General features: G+C 39.2%; 1 protein-coding gene across 1 annotated transcript in view; it reads right to left on the bottom strand.

The window, feature by feature from the left end:
- Positions 1-22,315, bottom strand: part of il1rapl1b (interleukin 1 receptor accessory protein-like 1b) — a 1,284,802-nt gene that overhangs the window by 994,542 nt on the left and 267,945 nt on the right. The window contains exon 2 of the mRNA XM_060833276.1: positions 10,434-10,499. Coding sequence (XP_060689259.1) covers positions 10,434-10,499 — 66 coding nt within the window. The remainder of the gene's footprint in view (positions 1-10,433; positions 10,500-22,315) is intronic.

A 22,315-nucleotide genomic window follows, 5' to 3' on the forward strand; every position in this document is an offset into this window, starting at 1 on the left:
GTTCGCCCCAGTTCAACACCAGCACCTCCACATCAATGTTTTACAGCAATGACCAATTACTGATTTGATACATTATAACAAATAAAATATAAACTATATTAAAGTTTTTAAATATCTGTAAACAACAATTCCAAGTAGTTATGTTAATTATACATATTCAGACACCATTTTCTTTGGACAATAGCATTTATAAGGTGGTCATTCCAAATCTTTGGAATGCTCTTCCTCATAAGACAACAGATGCAGACTCTATGGTACAGTTGGATAGATTCTAGGGATGAAAAACTGTTAAAAACATACATAAACGTAGAGGTGAGGTGAAGATCAAATCAGATTCTCATTGAATGGCAGATTAGCCACAAAGGACTGAGTGGCCTATTCTTATTCCTTGTTCATATGTTCATATATTCATACTCACCTAAGTAGCCAACTATTTATGTGAAAGTCATAAATTACAGAAAAGTTACAGATGAGAAAGGTCATTTGCACAAAATTAATAAGTCCATTTCAGAAAATGTTGAAGTTCTTTTCGTTGAACCATCAAATTGATTCAAAAACATTGCTTAACGTTTTGTTAAACTTTGCATTTCCACTCAAATAGAACCTAATTTCATATGTTGGTCACGCTGTGTGCAAATATAAGAAGTAGGAACCAAAGTAGGACTTTCGGACCCTTAAGCCTGCTCCACTATTCAATGAAACTGTAGCTAATATGTTTGGCTCTCGAATTTCACATTGCCATGTACCACCACTGGTCTTTAATCCACTTGTCTCTAACTCACCCTCAAGTATTTAATGATCCCAGTTCCACGTCATCCAAATCGCACAATATTGACAGGAAAAGAAACATTATCTTCATCTCTGTCTGAAAAGAGTTGCACCTTTTTTTTAAAACCATGTCCCATAGTTCTGGACTCACACACACAAAGAACCATAATTTCCATGCCTATATCATTAAGATCTTTCAGAATCTTACACAGTGCTGTCAAGTCATTTTTTCTGATCTCCAGGGAAAGCATGGTCATGCTGTCCAACCTCTCCACACAACACACCCAAATAATTCCAGCTTTCAATCTCATAAACTTTCTCTGAGCCACCTGCAACACAATTGCATTTGTTCTTAAATATAAGAGTATGACAGATTTGGTTTTATCAATGCTCTGTTTGACTGAAGCATTACATCCTTACTTTTATGTTCAATTCTTCTTGTAGTAAAGGATAGCACCCTATTAGCCTTTATAATGTGTTGTAGCAGCAGACTAACATTTTGTCACTCCAACACCAGAACAGCTAGATCACCCTACACATCAGAATTCCAGTCATTATCCACTTGAGTAATATTCTGAATTTGCCATATCTGCCATATTTTCACCTATTCACTCAACCTCTCTTCTATATCTGACTACAAATTCCCTCACATCTTCACAATGTATTTTCTCACCTATATCTCTTTAGCGTATTTAGTGACTATATTTTTGGTTCCCTCATCTAAGTCAGACAATTCGCTTATCATAGGTTAAGGCCTCAACATATGCAGATTTCACTTATCATATCCTGCAATTCAGACTGTAACCCATTTCTGCATTCTCTTAGTTTCTACCAATCAATCAACCTAATATCAAGATTAAAATATTATACCTGACATATTCCTCTGGACACACTGTTGTTTTCTCAATAAGCTTTGATGTTGCACGTTATCAATGGTCGACAGGAATGGTCAACAGGAAAACTTTATATCTTTAATCTTCAATTTGATCCTTTACTAGTTACAGCCCATTCTATCTGATCATAGTCCCACAATTTATTGTAAATATGAATATCTTTTTCTATTCAATCGATCTTGTACATCCTGTTGGTAGTGTTTACTGGGTGGAATCTTCAGCCCATGCTGGTGATAAGCTTTGAATGTGAAGGACATTTATTTTGACAGAGTGATGATGATGACATGTCTCAACCTGGTAACGTCTCACCTCTACCAGAATTAAGTTCTGGGCAGAAAGATATATGGTTAACATTTTTACCTTGCCACTTGAATTAATATCACCATGCAACATGTAAACAGTTCAAACTTCTCTCCACCCTTTAGGCACTCTGCCTGTATTCCTGATGAAGGGATTTTGCCCGAAACGTCGATTTTACTGCTCGTTGGATGCTGCCTGAACTGCTGTGTTTTTCCAGCATCACTAATCCAGAATCTGGTTTCTAGCATCTGCAGTCATTGTTTTTACCTAGTCCAAACTTTGCAGTCTATGTGTCACCTCAGGGAAGAGTCCCTTGAATGGTGCTGTTATAAAACTAAATGGGATGCCAAGCCACTTGAAGAGATAATCAGTCAAAGGCTTTGGTCAATGAGAAAGGTTTGGGGAACATCTAGAGAGCTAGATTGATAAAGGGGTATATGAAGCTATTTCCAATGTTTATTAATGGTATTATATATAATTCACCTAAGACCAGCAGGTTTCTGTTTTATTCTCCACCTGCTTTGTGAAAATGGCTCCTATGTTCGCATGCATCCAACTAAGCAATATTTCAGTGAAAACTGATCCCTTCCCAAATTATCAGTGCTTCACAAGTTTCATCCATTGTATTTTCAAGGAACTAAAATAAGTAAGCAAATCTGAAAAAGAATAGAATGATCGACTGGAGATTTATACATTTCAAATCCAGGCAGCCTTTCAATTATTTCCATCATAAATATATGAATTGCATATTTTGCATAGAATCTCTCAACTTAAGGAAAATTTATTACCTATTCTTTTTGTCATGAATATTTGGAGAAAGTGATGATCCACAATATTTCCCAATTTGATTTCACCCTTAATTTTCAACCCAAATATATTATTTAAGTTTTTTATGGACTTTCTGAATAACCTCTTATTGTTTGGATACTGACAGAATATTTTAAAGCTGTTTGACTTCAGCTGGCTCACTATTTTTCCAGGTATCTATTTTTCTTTTGATTACACTTCTAACGTATCCAGGACATATTATGAATTCATCTCGGTGAAATTCAATCTCTCTCTAAAATATTGAAAGAGGTAATTTTCACTTGTTTTATTTTTAAATTTCCGACCAATACATTTAAAGATATATTTGTTTAGAATGGCCTTGATAATATTTTGTTGTGTACTTATCTTGCATGCTCAATATTACACTTTTAAAGAAGTCCCACTTCTGTTGAAATACTCCTGAACCAAGTCCATTTATTTTAATAGCTTTCAGACATCAATTAATTTAACCCATTCACAATGACATGCTTTCTATGTTAAAGCTGATAAGTCTGAGATCCTGGTTTTATGTTTCCAGTTTGTACACCTCCTACTTCATGTACATTTTACTGATCAGATCACTGTGAGCATTACTCCTTGTGATTTTCAAATGTAGTACATTAACACACTACACAACTTCAAAAGACCTTGCTCAGACTTATCCAGCTTTACCTTCTGACTTAATATATAATTTGTAAAATATCAAAGAGATTGAAACTCACATAACTTACAAATAAGTGGTTACTGCAACAACAACAGTAATTCAAACACACCTGTACAGGATAGTTTTTTTTTGCGTTTAAAATGCCTTTAACAGTATTTCCCATTAAATTTCATCAATTCACCACAAACCTGAACTTGCAGGTTCCCAGATGCCTGCTGTTTTTTTTAATTAGTTTCAAATTTCTTTCAAACTGCTACATTTGTAAATTAGGTTAGAGACAAAAAAAAACTGCAGATGCTGGAATCCCAAGTAGACAGGCAGGAGGCTGAGAGAACACAGCAAACCAGGCAGCATCAAGAGGTAGAGAAGTCAATGTTTCGGGTGTAACTCTTCTTCAGGACTCGGGGTGGGTATGGGGGAGCTGCAGTGGGAGCAGGGTGATGAAGTGGCAATAGGTGAAAATAGGGTAGAGGGTACAACCTGGTTGGTCAATGGGAGGAATGAATCCAGTTGGTGGCAGGGAGGAGTGGAAGGAGGGGCTGGGAAGGGAGTTGGGGAATTGGAAGGGAGGTTATTTGAAATTGGAATACTAAATGAGTTCCCTTTCCTCCCATCCTGTCCCTTCTGAGCTGCTTCCCCTCCCTTCCACTCCTCCCTGCCACCAACTGGAAACAAACTTGGTTCCACAGCCACATTTGCTTATGCTACTTTCTCCCCACCCTCCTCTAGCTTATCTCTCCACGCTTCAGGCTCACTGCCTTTATTCTTGATGAAGGGCTTTTGCCCGAAACGTCGATTTCACTGCACTTTGGATGCTGCCTGAACTGCTGTGCTCTTCCAGCATCACTGATCCAGAATCATTCCTCCCATTGACCAACCAGGTCATTCCCTCTACCTGTCTTCACCTACGCGAAAGTGAGCACTGCAAATGCTGGAGATTAGAGTTGAGAGTGTGGTGCTGGAAAAGCACAGCAGGTCAGGCACCATCTGAGGAGCAGGAAAATTGACATTTCCAGCAAAAGAGCCTGGTGAAGACCTAATGCTCAAAACGTTGACTCTCCTGCTCCTCAGATGCCACCTGACTTGCTCTGCTTTTCCAATACCACACTCTTGACTGTCTTCACCTATCCCCACCTCAACACCCTGGCCCCATGCACCCCACCAGCCCAGCCCCGGCTTATCGGCAGCTCCCCCCCACACCCACCCCGAGTCCTGAAGAATGGTTCGACCCGAAACGTTGACTTCACCTCCTTATGCTGCCTGGCTTGCTGTGTTCTCCTAGCCTCCTGCTTGTTGTATTTGGAAACAAGTCTGAGCATAACAGTGTTTGATGTTATAAAGTTTCAACTCCTTCAGTAAAATATTGCCAAGAAGAAAATGTCCAAGAGAAAACATTTTAGTTCAACATTATTTGCCATATTCTTTCCTATATGATATACTACTCATATATTGCGTTATGCTAATGTTCAAAGATTTCCTTGTTTCCCTAGAGCACTAAGCTCCAAATCCTTATCTACAAATGCAGTCGAACTGACTTCTTCTACAGTTGCTGCAATATGAGTTTCCAGATTGAGACTTTTCATCCTCCAGTTCAGACTGCTGTGACCACTAACCCCTGATCTTCCCCACACGTTCATTCCTCTGGTAGCCAAGATTTCTCCTGTATCAACTCAATTCTCATACAGTTCCTTCTTTAATCCTCCTTATATTGCTACTGGCTTACAAAAACCTCCTGAAAAATTAATCATTATGACCATGCCTTTGCTCAAAATGCTTTGGGATGCTGACTGTGCGACTGGCCTTTTACACAAGGCAGTAAAAGTGACAACTTGTTTTTTGGGTGCACAGTTTTCCAAGAAAAAGAAAATCAGGTGACTTGATTTTTTTTAAACAGCGTTAACTTGTGCACTCATATGCTGGGTCGATTACCCCACCCAGGGTCCACGCTGTGACCCTTGCAGCCTATATGCATCTTTCAATTGCTGTTCAGCATGGAGGAATACTGGGGAGGGAGGCAAAGGTACCCTTGCTCAAATTGCATTTTATATTGAGACATGTGGTGAGGTCCACAGCTAATAATGAAGACTCCCAGAGAAATTCCCTCTCTAGTGTATGCCACTTCAGGTGGGACTTTCCTGTTAATGGAATAGGAAATATCCAGGATGGTTATCATGGTGCATGGGACGTTATCTGGAAGGTTTAATTTGGATGATATGACTATAACAATCAATTGCTTAATGAGTCTGTGATAGAAAGGCAGGCAGCATCATGAGGTGGAGAAGTCGATGTTTCGGGTGTAAGCCTTCTTCAGGACTGGTGGTGGGTGAAAGCGAAGCTGCAGTTAAAGGGGGTGGTGGGGGCAGGGTGGTGAAGTGGGGATAGGTGAAGGCATGTAGAGGGTACGACCTGGTTGGTCAATGGGAGGGATGAATCTGGATAGTGGCAGGGAGGAATGGAAGGGAGGGGGAGGGGCTGGGAAGGGAGTCGGGGGTTGGAAAAGGAGGTTATTTGAAATTTGAGAAGTCAATGTTGAGTCTTTCGGGCTGTAGGCTGTCCAGGCAGAAGATGAGGTGAAGTTCCTCCAATTTGCGATCTGATTCATTGTGGTAATGGAGGAGGCTGAGATGGTCATGTTGGAAAAGGAGAGGGAAGGGGAATGAAAAAGGGCGGTGACTGGAAGGTCCAGTCAACCCTTGCGAACTGTTCCCTAAGTTTACATTTAGTCTTTATTGCGTTTGGGTGGTTTTAGAGCAATGGAGCAGGGAATGGAGGAGGTGCAGTGGATGGCTGAGAAATTGGGAGAGGAGGATGGAGTTCTTGCAGGATACTGGGTAGTGGTGTAGCCCAGGTAGCTTATAAACCCACACTCCCATAACTATCTGGACTACGCATTCTCCCACTCAGCATCCTGCAAAGAACTCCATTTCATTTTCCCATCTCCTCCGCCTCTTTTGCATCTGCTCGGATGAGGTGATATTCCACACCCAAGCATTCCAGATATCCACCTAGTTTGTGCTTTTCCCCCTTCCATCATCCAGACTGCCCTCCACCGCACCACCTCCTGCTGGTCTACCATAGATGCTCACTTGTTGCTACTCTATCCAGCCTACATTCAAGTGTGCCTTGGTGTGTCCTCAATTGCCCTTATTCGTCCATACCCTATCACTTTCCAGACACCCTGGCCAGGATATGCTATTTAAATTAGAGCTATCCAATATGTTCAAGTTTTCTACTGTCAGAAATGTAGAACATTATAAAAGAAAAATCACATTCATACTGCTATGATGATATCCAGGGTGAAGGCAATACTTCTTAATCTATCTGTTTCTCTACATGTCCACTCTTTTCCCGCACAGTTCAAATTTTCCCAGCACTCTGAGTGGTTACTATTCATTAGCTCATTCACCTGCTCCAATTCTTCCTGGACCTCTACACACTTTATTGTCCCTCATCCTTTCCTGACTCTCTGTTCTCACCAAATCTTTCTCATCTGTGTTTCATTTGACTACCACTTGTAGAGTGCTTGGTTCACCTACTCATTCTGAAATTTTCTGCACCCATTGATATGAAAGTAGGGGAAAGCAATAAAAGCTTGACTGAGCTCCTTCCACATTTAGGCCTTTCTGCAAAAACTGTGATTTATATGCAAGGCTTGAATTACTCACCTAGAAGAAAGTGAGGACTGCAGATGCTGGAGATCAGTTACTCACCCTTCAGTATTACTCACCCCTCAGTATCCTGTGTCTTTCCTCAATTATAACCTGCTTTACCAGTTCCAGATCACATTTGGAAGTACGCTAGCGAGTGAAAAATAAAAGTCCAAAGAAAAGAACATTGGCACAGCATCACTGAAACACCAGTGATATTAGGGGAGTGGGGGAGAGAGAGAGAGAAGAGAGAGAGGGAGAGAGAGACACAGAGAGATAGATTATGTCAAACAGTAATGGAAAGAGTGATCATTTAAAATTATATTGACAAAGCAAGAAAAATGTGAAGTAGTCACAGAAGAAAAAAAATTGAAAGGATAGAAGATAAAATCTGAGTGAGCAAGATAAAAATAGAGTGCAGAAACGAAACATCGATATAAGAGCACCAAGCTCCAGTTGTACCAGGAGAACAATACATGTGGCTGAAATTATATGGTCCTATCCTCAGTTGCAATTAGTCAAAAAGAGTATACTTTCAACTCACCAGCCTCCTGTTTGTAAGCAGCATGAGAAACTAGGACTGAATGAACAGTCAGAGATACAGGAAAATGTTGCTGAAAAAGGTTTGGGAGGACCTTTCATATCTGCTATTCTTGATCCCACAAGGAAGGACACAAAAGGCCTATTTCTGGCTCCAACTCCTCCTGATGGGTTGACCTGGTGGAGAAACAAAAAGTGCTTCCACAGACAGAAAGAGTCAGGTTCCAATTACATCATCAGAACCCAATCTGCATACTTACTAGGAATCCAATCAACTGCTGTTTAAATTCAGAATCTCCACAGGGATACTGGAAACTGAGAGAGTAAACCACATTGACAGATTTTGTCTGCCCACTTTCAAACAGGATGGAAGAGTTAAAAATGTCCATATAATAACTTTACCATGGCTTTCTTATAATTCACAGTGTGCCATTAAAAAGAAACAATCCAGCTTCCTACATATCTCAAGAAACAGCAAAGGTAATCCAATATCATCCTATCCAATTTATTCAATCTATTCATGGCTATACATGTCCAGCAATTGATTCTCTCCATGCCATTACTTCAATGGGATCTACCTTTTGACCCTTTATCATCTTCAGCCATGTGTGCATGACAAAAGCAACAGAGGAGATGGGGTCAGGGCTCATGAATGTCAGCATCATCCATCTCCCTCCAGCCTTGACTTCTGATGCCTCTCTGTTGTCAGACTGATTGTACAAACTCCAGATCCAGATACGTTGCATTTTCATTGTGTTAAATATTGAAAAATAAGTTATTTGTGATCCCTGCCAAAAATATTTGACAACTATTCCATTCAGTTTATGGTTATGTCTCAAGTTGAGTCAGACCGTTCACAAGCTTGTGATATGATTTGATCCATAGTTGATCTGGAGGAACTATATCCACCTTATCAGGAAGGCCAGGTATATGCACCACCCTATCAAACCCCATCGTCACCTCTGCCTCATCTAATTTGCTGCTAAAAGTCTTAACCATGTCTTTGTCATTTACAGAATTGACAATTCTAATGATTTACAGTTTCCATATTGCTTGATCAAAATGGCAAGACCAGCATATGAATCCAATGTATAACTGCAGTCCTTTCCTAGAATAATTTTAGAGAGCAGTTACAAAGTCAATTACAAAGTCAGTGGGTGTGGGTCTGGAGTCACACCAAGTCAAAATGAGTAAGAATGATAGACCTCCTTTCCTGAAGGACATTATTGAACCAAAGGGTTTTTACAAGAAGACTATTGTTTCATGGTCACCATTGTTAAGATGAACTTTCAGTTCCAGTTTTTTTCAAATTCAAATTTCCACCAGCTAGCATGGTGGCCCAGTGCACTCCTAAAAGCATTAGTTTGTGTTTCTGTATCACTGGGCCAGTGTTATTTCCACTAAGCCACTGTCTCCAGTTCACCGTTCACTTGATTGTTGACCTACACTGTCCAAGAGTTTCTCAGACTTCAATTTCAAAATCTCATCCTTGTATTCAAAGCCCTTCATGGTCTTCTTATTCTTATCTCTGTGATCCTCTTGCCCCACATTACTTCATGAGCTACCCATGTGTCAAATCTAGGTATCCTCTGCCTCTCACAATGGCTGTGCCTTCAGCTGTTTAGACTGAGCTCTGGGATTTCCTCTATAACTCTTCATGCCTTTCCCTCTAATTCTTTAAGGTCCTTCTTAAAACACTTCTCAATGACCAAGCCCCTTGTCAGTTTAGCTTGGTTTCTCTGACTATGCTTCTTTGAAGTGCTTGTGAATATCTTTCTACAGCAAAAAACAATAGAAGTATATGTTTCCATCTGTCAATACTGCACAAAATTTTACCAAAACAGTTCTTGTAAAACAAAAATTACTTAAACAATGAAAAAAAGACATTCTAAAAGATCAGTTTATGCTGCAAAATTAAAGGCTTGCCTGGTAACGGAGTTAAACCCATATATTTACTCATCAAGTTTGTGATTGTATATGTGCACCCTAAAACTGATCAGCTATCATCCAACAGAAACTCAAGCCATGAACTGAATAGTCACATTTTTCCTTGAACATCAGCGATACTGGAACAGCTGTGAGAAACATATGGCACTGACATGGACGAGAAGCTGCTGGGTTTGTTGAGCGAGACCCTGATCAAAGTGATTGATGTTGGATTTAATGCACAAATTCACCAACGATGCTTCTGAGAAAAGAATGCACCAGAGCTAAACACAAAATGGACTAATAAATGACATATGCAATAATATCTGCATTTCCCTAAGGGCATTTTTAAACATTTCTTGGAACTCATCTTTTGATAATTTTTATCATCATAAATACAGGACTGCGCAATAAAAAACATACCTTGCACAAATTCTATTTTATTGGATAACCTACAATAATCATGAGGTTTATTTGAAGTCAATCACATAATATAGTCTCCCATTTTCTACAGAGGCACTGTGTTTTTACAAGTACAATGAATAAAAATTAAAAGTTAGGTTAATCTAACTTTGTAAATAATTCTTAAAATGTTCAGTTTTGATTATTATAACTCTATTACATTTCATCATTTGTTATAACGTGTCTTTACCACCATACCCCAAATTTTCTTTCAGAGTCCAAATTTACTTTTGCTGTAACCTGTCATTTTTTCAGGTTCATTGATCTTTGAAATGCTAATTTAATAACATCACATGTGAATTTAAACCAATTTGCTCTTCCCATAGCAATTATTTTCTTGATCATAAAGCAAAGAGTGGTGGGGGTGGAAAGACTTTACAGAGTTTAATACTTAAGGTGTATAATGCGATACAACTCTAATCTTACCTCCCTCCCTCTTGAAGTTTATTTTTAGAATGTTGGACTTTGTATGCGAGTCCTGATTCAGAAGAACTGCAACGAAAAATTTGAAAGTAAAAGTTGAACTCTCATCTCCACATAATACTACATTAATTTATAAGGGATAATATTAAATAAGTACAGAAATATTGAGAATTCTTTCATGGGATGTGAACACTTGCTCATCCCGAAATGCCCATGAGAAAGGCACTCATTTTATAGCACACTAATTTTATTATTCGTTGCTTTCAATAGAAGGTAAACACAGTCTATGTTAAAATGGATTTTTAAAAGTTCTTTTATCGAATATGGTTAATTGGATTGAGAAGGCCTTTTTTTGACATTGCTTAGTTACAGGTTTGGAGGAAGGTTGTAGGTTTTTGACCCAGCAACTAAATTAATGGTGATACCAAACAAGTCAGGATTGTGAGAGATTCAGAGGGGACTCACAAATGATGGTGTTCCCATATGTCAGTGACAGTTGTCCTTCTAGTTTATAAAGATACCAAGTTCAGAAATCAAAAGGCACATGAAAAGGGTGGAACCCCTCAGTATGTGTGAAATGAGCTGTGTCATGTCAGATCACATGGAACTTGAGTCTCAGTCTATAGTGCTCCTGATAAGGCTTCCTTTTACTATCCTCTGTACATAGCATTTCAACAAAACCTTCTGCTGTTCAATTAAGGGTTTAGATCTCACACTACTACCTGGTGACAAGACACACAAAAATCTTCAGACTATTCTCCATTAAACTTTGAGGCATGGGGGTACAAGAATTCGAGTAAGAGCCCAGCTGGATGCTACACTTTGCTGCAACAGAAAAAGCTGCAAACTACGTCTCATTCATAATCATCACAACTATTTATTAAGTGGAGTTGCTTATATAGTTTTAGACACCCTTCCATCAACAGACTATAAAGATACATCAGTTCTTCTATTCAATAACAGTGTCTCTATATTTCCTTCAAAACAAAAAGGTATAAATGGTCAAAAAATGCACACCAAAAATGCCACCAAAGGATGTTCCAAGTGTGTTCTGAATATGGTTACAGAGAAGGAAACCCAACAGGCAATTTATTAATTTACTATAATCTGAAATTTCTGAACCTTTGTGTATTTCGGCATTCAGGAGAGAGTGTGTTCCAGAAAACCCCTTCCTTTCAACAAGAGTCTATCCTACGAGAATCTATCCTTTCTCAAAGAAGATAAAGAGGTAGTAAAATTGTCTACCTACAGCACAGAATCTGTTTTGGATATGCAGCAGCAGAAACTGCAGGCACAGACAGATGAAGAGATTCCACCAAGAATAGAGAGCAAGATACTCTCTGCTGGTCCAGTCAGTAATAAAAGCAAGTGAAGCTTCAGAAACCTCTGTGGTCAGTAAAGTGATCACAAAAACTTCTTGCATCAAGAAATACAGAGTGAGAAATGTTTCCACAATCTTGCAAAGAACAGGTCTCTGATCATCTAATCAAATTCAAGGCCACTGAAGCTCCAGTCAGGACAGGTAGGACCTCAGCTGCAGAGGCTAGCTTATTGAAACAAATCTTTGTAATCATGTGCAGAGAACATTACGTAAGCTTGAAACATTGAAGAAAAAATTTCAAAGGCTCAAGAAGTAGTAAAACAATGTCAAGGAGCAAAAAATAATTTATCCGAGGAGAAAGAGATGTTTAAGTTCATCCAGGTAGACCAATAACTAAAAGGAGAGCAAAATATATGAAATAATACATTGTGAGTAAGATTGAGTAAGTTACATAGGTGTTGTTTTTGGAGTATGGGTTTCAAAGTGTTCAAAGTGATTTTTTTCGACTAAAGGCCCAAGAATCCATCTGAAACAGTGACAAAATTCAGCATTAGTCAGACAGCAGGTGACCCCTGTTATCAATATAAACTTTTTTGAAAAACCTCTGCTCACAAAGTATCAGAGCAAAGTGCCGGAGCAAGTTTAGTTTCAGTCCAAGGAGTACAGAGACCCATTACCCAAGGAAAAGTGTCTCATCTATACATCTGCCAAATCAGGAGCGAGATTGATTAGAAATCTGCAAGTTATTAGAACTAAGAAAACTTAGGCTCTCAGATTTGTGAAAAGTTCATGTCAGCAGGTTGTCTTCACAATCCTCAGCAAATTAACCGTCAGGGATCAGTAAAGTCCAACCCTGAAGAGTTGAGATAGGAGTGTAATTTCTCTGGATTCGAGTCTCTGTAATTGAATATCAAGATGCATGTTCAGACTCAGTTTTGCTGTGTTTTACAATCTTTCTAACTGTCTTCTATAGTTTGAATGCTTGGCTTTCTTCCCCTTCAGTTGTTATAAAAAATCTGTAGCACTGTGTGAGCACGACTCCATAACTAATCACCAGATAGGTCACAAAAGTAAAAAAAAAATCACATTAAGTTTTCAAGGTTTCATTCTGGTGTCTGACTTGTCCAGTAGTACCATTAGCAGGGGTCATAACCATAGCCTTAGTACTTAAAAAAAAAATTAAGCCAACTCCTTGTTTTCATTCACCTACATTGGTAAATATAAGGTATAGTGATATGTTTTCAAGATATGCTTCCAAAAAACTTCTATTGCACAAGACATCTCAAAATATATATATCATGTTAATGATTTTGGCACACGTCAAAAATGATGCAATCAACAGCACATGGTCACACATTCTTTGTTAATTATGCAAATTCTAATCAGGCTTCTAGAAATAAGTTGAATGATTCAATCTCTGTAATCCATTTAAACCATGTAAAATATTAGATGATGCTGCTTTAGAAGTCACAGTGGCATGCCCTTATGCCTAAACTATTAAACCTGTGGTTTCATGTAGAATTCATAATCTTAGTCATGTCACTGGAGAGAAGATGCACAGCCTTCATGCAGTATTTTCCCCTCAGGGGCAGGAGGGAATTAGTGGAAATGTGATGGCCAGCCTACTGACAAATGCCCTGGAGCAGTTGCCAGTTGAGTGGTGTTGGCAAAGTTCATGTTGAACCAGACTGTTCATCCACCCACCTCGCCACAGGAGTTGCAAGGCCCTTTCTAATCTTTCTGTGGAGTAAAGTGGAGGAGAAACAGAGAAGAATTTACACTGTCTGAATAGCATTGATTTTATTCAGAACAATTTCCACAGATATTGATTTTGAAGTTGGTCCAGAGTAGATAGTGAATATTTAACAGAACATTAGTTCAAATAGAACTCAAATGAGTGATTGAAATGACTGTTGGAAACACAGTAATTTATTTACAGTAAACATAATTTATTGCTTCAATAAGATAACAATTTGAAGCAAAAAAATCCTATAAAGTCTAATATTAAACAATTATACTGTTATGCAATTAGCTCTCTAGTAAAGTACTGAGTTTTTGAACTGATTTTTCATTCAAACATATTAGCAGCATTGTTTTCACAATGAGAAGCATTCACTTATCTACTAAACATTGGGCCAGGGAAAAAAGTGAAAGTATTTCTGGTTGTTTTACATCTCCAGAGAAAAAGAATAAAAGCTGACCTAATTCATTTATACATACAGCTAAAGAATACAAGCCTTCTGGCTGAAGTCCTTTGGAAACTTTGATATTTTTGAAGCCATTTCACTGTTCTTTTCAATGTTCAACTCCACTGTATGGGTATGCTTCCAATTTTACTGGAAGTGACAACTCTTCATTCATATATTCCACAATAATTCAATGTCCTACAAAATGCACATCAGCAAGCTTTATGCATGCAAGCCTGCTTTAAGCAAGCAAAGTCAGTGGCTAAACCAAATGATTTCAGCAAAATAAAAGTTCCACATCATTAAGTTCTAACATCGACAGATTTTTCTTTCCCCTCAAGACATTTGGTTTTTGAAATTCAATCATGTCCAAAAACTGGGGCATAGGGTACATGGTGCCTTTTCACACGGATGCAAAGACCACATGAAATTAATGTTGGCAGCTCATTATCATGAGCCAGGCATGTTGCCAAGACTGCCTATGGTATTTATTGGCTTTACACCTGTTTGAGAAGGGGGGGCAGAAATCAAGCTTCACACACACTAGTTAAAGTCGGCTGGTGCTTCTTAAAGTAAAAAGCACACTCTAGCTAAAGCCACAATGGAAAGTGACTGAAGCAGCAAAAGGTTGGAAGTCATGCACATTTGCTCCCCTGGATTTCCCATGCCACACTGGGGGCATGGTCCATTTGGTGGACCAGGTAAAAGCGCTCCTGTTATTGTGTTAAAGAAAGAAACATCTGGGAAATATCAGTGTGGTAAGAGATTACAAATACAATGCTAGGGAACCTAGTTCACAACAAAGAGCTGTAATGTAGAATTTGCCAACGACCTCTCTAGAGTTACAAACATACAAATCAACATCCTGGAAACCAGCTCCTCAGATGCTGCCTGACCTGCTGTGCTTTTCCAGCACTACCCTCCACTACCAATGCCCAGTGGGATCATTGTGTGCCATCTCCAAGTTTCATCACAAAAACTCCTTCAATCTTCCAAAATTGCAATCACTACCACCTCAAAGGACAAGAGTGGCAGGTGCATGGGAACATCACCACCTTCAAATTCTTATCCTAGCCACACACCACTCAGACCTGAAATTATATTGCTATTTCTTCACTGTCACTGAGTCAAAATGTTCGAACTTAACAGTGAGTAGGTGGACCACCAGATGGACTGCCGTGGTTATAAAAGACAGTTCACTACCATCACCTTCACAAGAACAGTTAGGGCCAGATAGGAAATGCTGGTGAAGCCAGCATTACCAAATCCTGTCAACAATTTTAAGGAAATGAACCTCTTGCTCTCTATTCAATGCTTTACACATGCAGCCTCTTACCAACCACACCTCAATTTCTCCTTACTATTGAATAAACACTGCAGCACCTCATTTCCTCTCCTATTCAGATGCTCTGCACCTCCTGCTTTACCCGTTATTGTAACCTGCCTTCCTTATGTGTGCATATATTACATCTTCTTCAGCAGGCCCTTCATATTTAGGATGGCTTTCTTTTTCTTTAGTGTTGTGTGTCCTGAGGTGACTGAACAGTTCAGTCCCTGTCATTGATGGGAGAGATGATGGTAGTGGGTGTGGAGGATGCTTGGGTGTGACACAATTTTGTGCTCCTTATGCTTGCCTTTCAGCTGGCTCTGTGAGAAATTTAAAACAATTGACATCAGCAGGAATGCTTCTTCTCTAGTTTGGGTGCTGCATTCTTTTTTCCCCAAGAGGCCTTGAAGATGATCCTGAAGCTCAAAGTAGAGACAGCTTGTTTTTTGTGGGGGGAGGGGGGAATGGGTCCTGTCAGGTATGTGGATAATGTGGCCCACCTACTTATTGACACTAAGGCTAGGGCTGTTGGCCTGAGAGAGGACATGAATATTTGCCAGGGGAAGCAGTACTAATGTCACTGTACTATCAATCCAGGCTAATGTTCTGAGAACATGGGTTAAAATCGTACCATGCCAGATGGTAAGATTGAATTAAAAAACAGGGATGAAAAGCTAGCCTAATCATAATTAGATCATTACTGCTGATTGTCATACAAATTCATCTGGTTTATCAATATCCTTTAGGGAAGGAAATCTGCCATTCTTTGTTGGTCTGGTCTACATGTGACACCATACTCTAAGCGATATGGTTTTCTCTCAACTGCTTGCTCGGAAATTAGAGATCAGAAATAATGCTTGCATCCTCTGAATAAATAAAAAATATTTATTGCAATCTATCCCAGCATGGATTTACAGGGTTTTACAGATGCATTCCCAGTGATGTATCTTGAAGAAATTGATGAACTGAATGCTGTTCACAGTCCATGTCTGTGACATGTACAGGAGGACAGACAACATTGTAGCCTGGCAGAAGAGAGCATTATAGTTTAATGAGCTTGGTGTTGGGTGTGAGGCCTTTGTCATTATATACTCTTTTCTTCAGTCATCCAAATGTTGCATTAGCACAGTGGACATGACGTTGAGTTTCTCAACAGGAGCTTCAAAAGCACATGAAATGATCCATGTTGCCCAGTGGCTCACCATGGATCCTGCTTGTCAGAATGAAGTGTTATGCAATGGGAGCAGGCTGGCAGAAAAAATTGCTTTCCAGATATTTAGTTCTTGTAAGCCATTCTCTCATACACTTCTATGCATGGCCCAATGGGGGTTTGGAGCCTGTCCTCAAAGTGTGCAGCAGCAAGTGACAATTGCATACAGTGGTGTGATTACAGAGATTGGGGTGGTCTTGGTTCTGATCTGGAGGTGATTTTGGTTGAATACCTTCCTACTCATCCTAAAATGTAATTCCATGTTGGCAAGTAGCTTCATGGAGAAAAGAGGGAGTGTGGTGGTGAGATGGATAGAAAAGAACATTACAGTGTAATGACATAGCCTGCTTGATCCCGGTTTACACTCATGTTGGGTCCATGGCAAATCCACGAGTGAAGGTTATTACTTGCATGCCGAAGTCCATCAGATGCAGAATGGTGATGAATTTCTACAGGTATAAATTTGAGGAGGATGCTCCATCATCCCTCCTGGTTAACAGAAATTTGAAGACCATTGACCTCACAAAGAAAGCCTTACAGAGAGAGATTGCTGCTGCTTACTGCACTTTTCTTGGATTTGCCCTGCTGTGAAGATTATGTCCTACGTGCCTCTTGATAGATGGAATCCACATTGCAACAAATCTGGCGAGACTGTTGATCCACTGGGAGGAGGTAATTGAGAAAGATTCTTGTAATGCCCTTGTCCATTACAGACAGCAAAGTTACCACTCTGGAGTTACGGCAATCAATCTAATCTCATTCCTTGAAGATGGTTACAAGTGTGATGTCTCAGATTCCCTTGCTTCTCGTCTCCTTCCAGATGAGGAAAGGTATTTGGCTACCTATTCTCCACCATATTTTAGTATAAACATAGGAATTCTGTCTGTAATGACTGCATTAGTGGTTCTTCACCCTTTGATGACCTTTTGAAACTTATATTGGACTAGGGTTGTGCTGAGGTGGTGGAGGCTAGTATGTTATGGGATGTGGTGGAAGCACTCATGTTCGATGACTGAGTTTCAGTTGAAGAGCTCCTTAAAGTGCTCCTTCAAACAACTGCTGCCTGTCACTGTACCCTTAGCAGGCACCTCTCCTTTCTTAACTCCCATCCTTGGCTGCATGTGTTGTAGAGATTTTGACTACACTGAAGAAATCATGCAAAAACTGGCTGTTGGTCACTTACTGAATATTCTGTGCTCTCTCCACACTGTATTTGCTCTTTATGCCTTTTGTTTTTGTCAGACCTCTATATTCAGACTACCAACCTACTATTTCTCCCCTCAAATGTTGGTTACAGTTCAAGAGCTCCATGCAGCTTTGATTTAGTAGTTCCTCACTCTCCAATTTCTTTTTGTCAAACCAGTCTTGATATTATAGATTGCATGGACCAGATTAAACACTCTCAAGATATATTAAGAAAATACCTTTAAAATAAGAAAGTGTTATGGTCTAGTTAAGTGTAGGGTGTTCTGATCCAGATGCAATTCAATTGGTCGAACTACCCAACTTTAAGCAAAACACACTTTATTTTTACATGACAGTTCAAATAGAGACAATAAAAAGAAAATTAGCTTATCTATAACTATCAAAATCCTTAACAAAATCATCTATATTTTAACTACTACAAATAACTGTTCCAATGCAGTAATAGGTCATAATCCAATGCCTTTGGCAAAGGTGAATTCAGTAAAATAGATTGTCTTACATGCAATTCCAGCAACAGGAAGAGAACCCAAGATTTTAGCTATACTAGAGAGAGGAACAAGGGCTTCCACATCCAGCTTCAAGACCCCAGCAAAGGCTGAAGGTGAAAGCAAAAAACCCTTGGTTTATGGGAGCTGGACACCACCCATTCAGGCTGTTTCGTTGTTCCAAATTGGAAAAAAACTAATTCCTCACAAACTCTTTCGATTATTGGCTTCGTGAGGACCGCTCATCACCCAAATTTTCATTATAAGAAAAACTAGGACAAAACTGGAGCAGTGGATGTGGTGTACATGAATTTTAGTAAAGCGTTTGATGAGGTTCCCCATGACAGGGTCATTCAGAAAGTAAGGAGCCATAGGATACAGGGAAACATGGCTGCCTGGATGCAGAATTGGCTGGCCCATAAAAGACAGAGGATGGTAGTAGATGGAAAGTATTCAGCCTGGAGCTTGGTAACCAGCAGTGTTCCACTGGGATCCATTCTGGGACCTCTGCTCTTTGTGATCTTTACAAATGACTTGGATGAGGAAGTGGGAGGATGGGTTAATAAGTTTGCTGATGACATAAAGGTTGGTGGAGTGGTAGATAGTATGGAGGGCTTTTGTAGGTTGCAACGGGACATTGACAGAATGCAGAACCGGGCTCAGAAGTCAGCTTGTTAAACTCAGATGGAGTTCAACCTGGAAACCTGTGAAGTGATTCATTTTGGAAGGTCGAATCTGAATGCAGATTATAGGGTTAAAGGCAGAATTCTTGGCAGTGTTGAGGAAGAGAGGGATCTTGAGGTCCACATTCATAGATCCCACAAAGTTGCCACCCAAGTTAATAGGGTTGTTAAGAAGGCATATGGTGTGTTGGCTTTCATTGGCATGGGGATTGATTTTAAGAGCCACGAGGTCATGCTGCAGCTCCACAGAGCCCTGGATAGACCACACTTGGAATACAATTGTGTTCAGTTCTTATTACCTCATTATAGGAAGAATATAGAAGCTCTAGGCAGAGTAGAGAGGAGATTTACCAGGATGCTGCCTGGACTGGAGGGCATGTCTTGTGGAGAAAGGTTGAGGGAACTAGGGCTTTTCTTATTGGAGCAAAGAAGGATAAGAGGTGACTTGATAGAGATGTACAAGATATTGAGAGGCACAGATAGAGTGGATAGCCAGAGACCTTTTCCCAGGGTAGAAATGTCTAACATGTGGGGGCATAATATTAAGGCAATTGGAAGAAGGTTTAGGGGAGATGGCAGAGGTAGGTTCTTTACACAGAGAGTTGGGGGGGGGGGGAGGTTTGCAATGCACTGCCAGCAATGGTAGTACCATTAGATACTTTAGGGACATTTAAGCGACTCTTAGATAGGCACATGGAAGATAATACAATGAAAGGTATGTTGGTTAGTTTAATCTTAGAGTAGGCTAAAAGACCGGCATAACATCGAGGGCCGAATGGCCTGTAGTGTGCTGTACTGTTCTATGTTCTAAAATACATCTCTTAAAACCTCAGTATCATCACTCCTCATTCCTTTAACAAACCATCAATAAAGATGGCTTTATTTTTAAATACTTTTAGCCTGACACTATTAGTAATCTACAATACATGTACATTACATTGGCTCTAAGCATGCAAGACTTCATGATAAAATCCAGTTCAGTCCAGTTTTATTTTTCTCACCATTATATTCTTTCAGAATTGTGACGTGTCAGCAATTATGTTCTCTCGTGCTGCCAAGTATATAATTTTCAAATTGAATGGCTTCAGTAATAGGCTCCCTGTAAACAGTCTGGAATTTTTATGCTTAATTTTTTCCAAAGACTTTAAGGGGTTATGATCAGTATACATACCTGTCTCAGACATATAAATTGCAATATGAATGTTGAAATGTTGCAACACCAACACCAAGCTCAAGGTCTCCTTCTCAATTGTGTAATATTTCTGTTGATGATTATTTCATTTTCTGGAAAAATAGCCAATAGGTCTTTCTATCTTTTTATCTTCTTCTTGCAAGAATACAACACTAACACCAACACCACTCATATCGATAGCTTTGGTGTGGCTAACACTGGGGCAGGGGTTAACAGAGCTTTCAGTCTGTCAACTGCCTTCTGACATTCCTTCGTCCACTGAAATTTTCTGCACTTCTTCAGTTAGTCAAATTTAATAAAACAGGTTGACTAACATGCAATTCTAGCAGTAGGAAGAGAACGTCAGCTTTTAGCTGTAACAGAAAGGGGAATGAAAGCTTCTACATCCAGCTTCAAGACCCGAGCAACTGCAGAAAGCTAAAACTAAAAACCCTGGTTCTGTGGGAGCTTGATCAAGCTGTTGTCCCAACTTTTAAAAAAACCAAAGCCTCACCAGCTGTTCATTTTATTGCCTTCAAATTTACTTCTCCAGACCTCCGTCTCAACCTTTTTTTTTTCAGAAAAGAAATGGGACAAAACACATCTCTTAAAACTGTAGTATCATCACACGGGTAAGAAATTTAAGAGGCTCCTTCTAAGTGTTGGTTTATCTTTAAATCTGACCCGGATTTGAGAGTAGAAACAAAAAATTTTGCCACTAGGAAGCTGTTTGCAGTGGAATTCCAGAGAATTCCATAGAACAGTGGAATTCACATCCAGATCACTTGCTTTGCGTAGTATCAATATATGATTGACTTGGACTTTAATGCAGACATCATGGTCAAGAAGTTTGCAGACATTAATGTGGTTCTGTTCTCAGAATGATCCAGGTCTTCTGCCAGCATGATATTGAACTGCATCCCAATCATGTATATATTTCAGTTATAAGTTGCATACAAAGCAAATTTGTTTTCACCTGTGTTGTATACTGAATGTGGAAACAGTACACAAAAATTAGAAAATCATAAACAGAAAACAGTGTTATAATTACCACTTACTTCTAAATAAATGGTCTAATTTTCACAAAATTTTCCTGAATAATGTTCTCTTAACTGCTCTATTATTGCACCCTGCTTCTTCCCATCAATTATCGAAGAACATATCACTTCTACACCAAATGCTGAAGTGTGGTTCAGTAAGTACCACAGCTGTTATAGTGATATTCATTCCTTTGTGAAGAGAAATGAGTCAGAAAATGAATTCAAATGCAAATAAGCACTTGAATACTAATTATATAAATTTGCATTATTTATCATGAAAATATATAAATTTGCATTTTGATCTTCTTTAATGTAGTACAATGGCTTCATACCCTGTACAAACCAGAAGTAAGGATGATCACATAACCAGAGGAGAAACTACTTCACAGAGCCATTAGGCATGATCAAAATTTAAAAATTCATTCAAAGACATTGATGCCCTACATGTTGGAATCTGCCTTGGATTCTCCTGTTGCAATTTGTCATTTATTAGTTTGTGATGAGTAGCGTATTGCCAGCTGGCACATCTACACATAAGGAATGGGTTAGCTCTATGAGTGGATGACAGTGCACCACATGTTTTTGAAAATTTTGCTGCAGTCATTTTCAGAAAAATAGTTTTCAGGTGGCCCCATTTCTAAAAGTGAACTACTTTCTATTTCGTTCACTTCGTAGTGTGCTAATTCCAGCTAAAACCAGATGAGCAATTATATCAGACCTATGTGGTCATATTTTGCAGATGAGCTGCTAAATTGCCATCAGCAAGCAGATTGGGGAACATGTTATTTGTGGTTCCCCTCACTTCTCTGCACAAGTATTCACATATACTCTGGCCAGCTGAGAGAAATCAAAAAGGATGAATCTAGCCAATCTTCACCGGCCTAACACAAGGGCAGTAAGATCAACTTTAGTGATCCAATTGTTGTAGTCTCAAACACAGAATATTATCAAAATCTTGGATCTTTGCATTCTGTGGGTTAATTTCCACAAAGTGCAGGGATCAGCTGATTCATTGGGAATGCGCTCTACACCTCAATAAACTTTTGGTAATTTGATAACTGAGGACAAACAGGAGATTATTAGATTACAATGGAAGCACATTATAATCAGGAGTATGTCATACCCTGGGTCTGACCCATCTTCAGTAAGATCAGGGCTGATCTCATAATGGGCTAAATTATCGGAAGGCCTCCCTATAAATTTCATTGCCTTCTAAATCAGACATTTGTCTAACTTAAACTTGAATGTATTAAATC

The sequence above is a fragment of the Hemiscyllium ocellatum genome, chromosome 12 (genome assembly GCF_020745735.1).
Source record: "Hemiscyllium ocellatum isolate sHemOce1 chromosome 12, sHemOce1.pat.X.cur, whole genome shotgun sequence".
Classification (NCBI taxonomy): Eukaryota; Metazoa; Chordata; class Chondrichthyes; order Orectolobiformes; family Hemiscylliidae; genus Hemiscyllium; species Hemiscyllium ocellatum.